Source organism: Psammomys obesus, unplaced genomic scaffold (assembly GCF_907164565.1).
Source record: "Psammomys obesus unplaced genomic scaffold, mPsaObe1.curated_primary_1811, whole genome shotgun sequence".
NCBI classification, from domain to species: Eukaryota; Metazoa; Chordata; class Mammalia; order Rodentia; family Muridae; genus Psammomys; species Psammomys obesus.
Window position 1 is genome coordinate 100164 of NW_026585895.1, and position 2260 is coordinate 102423.

The following is a 2260-nucleotide window of genomic DNA, read 5'->3' on the forward strand; positions in this document are numbered from 1 at the left end:
GAGCCTGCGTTTTGGAAACCTACTCCCATACTTTATAATAGCAATGTGTCTTTTCACTGCTAAGCATTTTCTCCATTCATGCTTGCATTTTTTTAAATTTGTCATTAGAAAACCTAACAGAATTGGCATATGTATTATTGATGTTATTGAATTAATAATCGCTGACACTGTATTTAGAAGCCTATGAAAAATAACAGTATAATGGTAACCCATTAGGCATTTACCTAACAATTTAAGTTTTAACAGTATTTAATCATAATGTTACTTTTTCTTTACCTATATCTTCATATCTGCATTTATCCTCTTGTATCATCTGTATATGCATGCATGTTTGTATGTATTTACATGTCTATCTATAATGTATCTATAACTATCATCTATTTATACCTATAAATTATCTATTTATCTATCATCTCATTATTTATCTATCTATCTATCATCTATCTATCTATCTATCTATCTATCTATCTATCATCTCTCTAGCTATCATTTATTTAAGCATATAATATTAGAGGTTTCTGACCTTATACATGAGCTATTGGCATAGATTCTTTGGAGCTAGATCACAAATATATGTAACTAACTGGCAACAAACCCTTAGAGGACAGTGGCAATTCATGTTTACATCGAACTATCTGTGTATTGAAGTAGTATATATACATATATTATTATAATCATCATGAAAGAGAAACACAAATTAACTTCTATCTCTTTTTGCATAGTATGCTGAATGAATGTGTTTGTCAATAAATATTCACTTGAAAATGTTAGATGCTTCTTACTTGTAATAGTTTAGTCCAATAACTGACCTCTGGGTGATAAATTCTGAAATACATTTAATATTTTATTGTTTTTGTTGATAACAGGCTTTCTGATAAAGAATGGAGAAACACAACCTCACAGTGGTGACTGAGTTCATTCTAATGGGCATCACTGGGAATCCTGAGCTGCAGGCCCCACTCTTTGGGCTGTTCCTCATCATCTATCTCATCTCGGTGATTGGCAACCTAGGGATCATCATTCTCGCCAATGTAGACTCGAAATTACAGACACCAATGTATTTCTTCCTAAGGCATTTGGCTTTCACTGATTTTGTTTATTCAACAACTGTGGGACCAAAAATGTTGGTAAACTTTGTTGTAGATCAAAATGCAATTTCCTATTATCTTTGTGCTACACAGTTAGCTTTCTTTCTTTTGTTCATTGGCAGTGAGCTGTTTATTTTGTCTGCGATGTCTTATGACCGCTATGTGGCCATATGTAAGCCCCTGCTCTACACTGTCATCATGTCTCATAAAGTATGTTGGGTCCTAGTCACAGTTCCCTATCTTTACTGCACATTTATATCCCTTGTAGTCACCGTAAATATTTTCTCTTTATCCTTCTGTGGCAACAATGTTATCAATCATTTCTTTTGTGACTGTATCCCCTTAATATCTTTGATTTGTTCAAATACACATGAAGTAGAACTTATAGTTATGATCTTTGCAGCTTTTGATTTGATTTCTTCCCTAATAGTTGTTCTTATGTCCTATTTGCTCATTCTTATAGCTGTTCTCAAGATGAACTCTGCTGAGGGCAGACGAAAAGCTTTCTCTACCTGTGGCTCACACCTCACAGTGGTTACAGTGTTTTATGGGACGCTGATATCCATGTATGTACAACCTGAATCTAGTCATTCCATTGATACTGATAAAATATCATCCATATTTTATACTTTAATAATCCCCTTGTTAAATCCCTTGATCTATAGTCTGAGGAACAAAGATGTAAAAGGTGCTCTACAAAGAACAAGGCAAAAAATATTTAACACATTTTCTTGAAATTTACATTCAGTATGAATCATTCAAACTAGGTGTGAATATGCACCCATTTTGTTTTCCTCCAGAATGTACAAAAAGCACCAGTATACTCAACATATATTTAAGTACCAGAATGCTAATGCTAATAAAATGTTCATATATCATATTCAGTGGAGGAGAATGATTTTCTTCAGGGTACATTATATTCTAAATTTAACTGCCAAATCTACTGCAAAATGTAAAACAGTTTCAGTTTCTATAGAACTGAAAGTATGTCTAAAGAGACATATGTTAAATGGAAGAGAGAAATACTGTATGTACTAAAAGGGATTTTGAACATTCTTATGGAATTTTCTATTTTTTATTATTTTTTTAATTACACTTTATTCACTTTGTATCTCCCCATAAACCCTCTCTCCCAATCCCACCCTCCCATCCTCTTCTTCATGCATGCCCCT

The 2260-nt window shown here is 33.1% G+C and overlaps 1 protein-coding gene across 1 annotated transcript; it reads left to right on the forward strand.

Moving 5' to 3' along the window:
- Nucleotides 1–881: 881 nt before the first annotated feature.
- LOC129671509 (olfactory receptor 8K3-like) lies at nucleotides 882–1823 on the forward strand. The gene has a single exon (XM_055600543.1). The coding sequence runs from the start codon at nucleotides 882–884 to the stop codon at nucleotides 1821–1823; it is 942 nt and encodes a 313-aa protein (XP_055456518.1).
- The last annotated feature ends 437 nt before the right edge of the window (nucleotides 1824–2260 follow it).

Bases quoted from the DNA above. Each gene is read 5' to 3' on its own strand.
- LOC129671509 (XM_055600543.1), top strand. From the start codon at position 882: ATGGAGAAACACAACCTCACAGTGGTGACTGAGTTCATTCTAATGGGC.